We start from the raw sequence: 3,230 nt of genomic DNA on the forward strand, positions 1-3,230 counted from the left end.
CTTGAGTTTCTGCCTAATAACGTATACCCTTATTCATACCTCACACACCCAAAAGGTAAGCAGACCAATAATGATGGTGGCTGCAAAATAAGGAATATTGCCAAAAGACGAAAGTTCTCGAAAAAACTCAATTAGATTAATGTTGAGCAGTCCTTTAAGGGCTCCAAAAATGATTAGGGTTAGAATTAATCCCCATAGGAAGAGGGTCTTTTTCTTTCTTTTGCTGAAAAAATTCTCAGTTATTATCTTGGCATCAGATGCTGCAATTTCGTGTATTTTTCTAGGATCTGGCTGTACTTCTCAGTTGTCAAGTTTCTCCAGAGAAATCTCTGAGTTTTTTGTCGTCATCTCCTAGAAACTATATCCTAACGATAAAGTGTAAAAATATTTACATGCTGGTTCAGATAACAATAGACGGGCCGGGAGGAGTTGGAAAATCCGTTCTCTCAAGGGAATTGGCAAAAAGTTTAGGTTATCTATCAGTCAACACAGGACTCATATTCAGAGGTTTATCTTGATACATCTTAAATCACTCCGTCGGAGGACTTACCATTCCAGAAATTCTATCCAACCTCCAGAAAGAGAAAAAATTCATCTTCGACAAAAACATCTGATTCCTCGACGGAAAACCAATTCCCAACAACCAACTAATATCCCCCGCAGTAACCAAACACACCATCAAAATAGCTGCAGACTACCACGTAAGGCAATATGTTCTGGTAATAGAGAGAGAGGTCGGTAAACACTACAACATAGTAATGGAAGGCAGGGATATAGGTACAGCAGTTTTTCCCAATGCAATACTAAAAATATACTTAACCGCAAGCCTGGATGTGCGTAGTCAGAGAAGATATAAGGAACTCAAAGAGAAAAATCTAATAACCAACGAAACCCTTGATGACATAAAAAAATCAATAGAAATAAGAGACGAAGAGGATAAAAATCGTAAGTTATCTCCTCTGGTTAAACCAGAGGATGCTGTGACAATATGAAACGATGACAAGACGATTGAAGAATTGGTGGACGAAATAAAAAATCTCTTAGAAGAAAGATTGGCTAAACAACGGACTCTTCGCCATCAAGAGAACCAGTAGATTCACCCATCAAAGGTTTGCCTTCTTCCTTTTCTCCAGTTCCTCCAGAAGATGTCTCTTTGTCCTTAGGAAGAATTGGAGAAGACGTTATGTTTTCCAGGGTGTCATCTGTAATAATGATTTCAACAATAGGTTTTTGTTTTTTATTATCGTAAAGTTCCTTTGAAATAGTCTGAGTCAATTTTGTTCTAAGTTCGTCTGATGTAAATTTACTTCGAGTGATCTGCTTGATTTCCTGTTGAACAAGATGGTTTAAATTCTTGGAAAAGTTAGATTCAGAAACAAAGTAGCTTCCAGCATTTACCAGAGGGGAGACGGCATAAATTTCGCCTGTTTTACCATTCATAAATATGTGCATAAACAAATATCCTCTGTTTCCAAGTTCAGACCTTGCTTTTGATATATCTTCTCCGGAGGCAGTAACTTCATTTCCGTCTATGTAAACGGGAAAGGCATCAACCTTCTCCTGAGAAACGTAGGCCTCCCTGTTTAACAGGTGAACAACATCACCATTCTTGACCACAAAAATCTTATTAGGATCGAAACCCATCTCTACACAGTTTCTATATAAACATTTAAGCATCCTAGTTTCCCCATGTATAGGCATCAGGAAGTTTGGTCTTATTAATGACACAAACAACTGCTGTTCTAGTTTTGCAGCGTGTCCGGACGAATGGATTCTAAGGTATGGAGTATTAAGGTGAATCTCGCATCCAGACTTGCACAATCTATTGATCAACGACTCAAAAGCGTAGGTGTTTCCAGGAATAACGTTAGAAGAAAAGATAATGGTGTCTGTGGATTTTAGTTTGATATGGGGGTGTTTGTTCTTAGAGATATTACTCAGAGCAGAAGTCTCCTCTCCCTGGCTACCAGTACAGATAATAAGTATTTCATCGTCGGGGTAAGAAGCCGCATCCCTGGAAGAAATGAGAGTTTTAGAGTCGAACTTCAAATAGCCAACTCTCTGGGAAGCGGATATATTCGAGTCTATGGAATGTCCAAGAATAACTATTTTCTTATTAAGAGAGGTAGCGATCTTAAAAACCTCCTCAACCCTACCTATATTGGATGCGAAAAAGGTAATTATGATCCTACCCTTCACGTAAGACATAATGTTGTGAAGTTCATTAATAACACCTTTTTCACTATCATTAAATCCGGGCTGTTCAGCGTTTGTTGATTCACACATAAGCAAATCAACTCCTCTCTGTGCTATCTGTCCTATTTTGTATAGGTCTACCTTGTCATTTCGGCTAGTAAAGTCAAATCGAAAATCTCCGGAACAGACTATCAAACCATTCGGACTCATGATTGATACCCCGAAGGAATCCGGAATTGAGTGATTTACCCTGTAGAAGTCGATCATGAAGTGTTTAGTGGCAAAGACGGACTTATCAGAATAAAGAACTATGTTTTGGGCTGGGATTTCGTTATCATCAAGCTTTCTTTTTATAAGTTCCGCGGCAATAATAGGGGTATAGATTACAGGGAAACTGATTTGCTTAAGAGCGTGGACTATTCCGCCTATATGGTCTTCGTGTCCATGGGATATTATCAGGGCTTTTAACTTTTGTTGGTTCTTCTTTAGGTAATCCATGGTGGGAATAACCCCACTCAAACCCGGAAGATGTTGTTTGTTTACGAACTTAACTCCTATGTCTATGACCAGTATCTCATCATCATGTTCTATGCAATAGCAGTTCTTTCCTATCTCCTCTATTCCACCCAGAGCAAAACATTTAGTGGGAATGGTTTGAACTACAGGATTATCCTGCTTCTTAATGGATTCTGAAGAAATTTCTAATCCTCCTATTTCTAAATTCTCTCCCCTGGTTCCTGTTTCCATCTACTGCTCAGTCGAGTATCCAAACATAGTTCTATATTTTTCTGTTTTACCAGCCTTCTTAAGTTTACGTATAGACTGGGTAATGGTTTTCTTCACCCACTGTTCAAGTTTGGCCTTCTCCTTTTTCCATTCGTCGGCTTTCATGGTCTTCTGATTCTTCAACATATTATCTATGGTGTTGTTTATAAGCTTATTTTTCAGCACGTGCTTATGACCATTACCAAGAAGCTGTTCGGTAACAATCTGATCTGAGGTGTAACAACATATGTAATTCCCTAACCCATAAT

The 3,230-nt window shown here is 38.6% G+C and overlaps 1 protein-coding gene across 1 annotated transcript; it reads right to left on the minus strand.

Moving 5' to 3' along the window:
- Positions 1-1,056: 1,056 nt before the first annotated feature.
- LOC116889711 (ribonuclease J-like) lies at positions 1,057-2,943 on the minus strand. The gene has a single exon (XM_032890592.1). It carries the CDS (start codon positions 2,941-2,943, stop codon positions 1,057-1,059), a length of 1,887 nt encoding a protein of 628 aa, XP_032746483.1.
- Positions 2,944-3,230: the final 287 nt, after the last annotated feature.

Source organism: Rattus rattus, unplaced genomic scaffold (assembly GCF_011064425.1).
Source record: "Rattus rattus isolate New Zealand unplaced genomic scaffold, Rrattus_CSIRO_v1 PGA_scaffold_59, whole genome shotgun sequence".
NCBI lineage: Eukaryota > Metazoa > Chordata > Mammalia > Rodentia > Muridae > Rattus > Rattus rattus.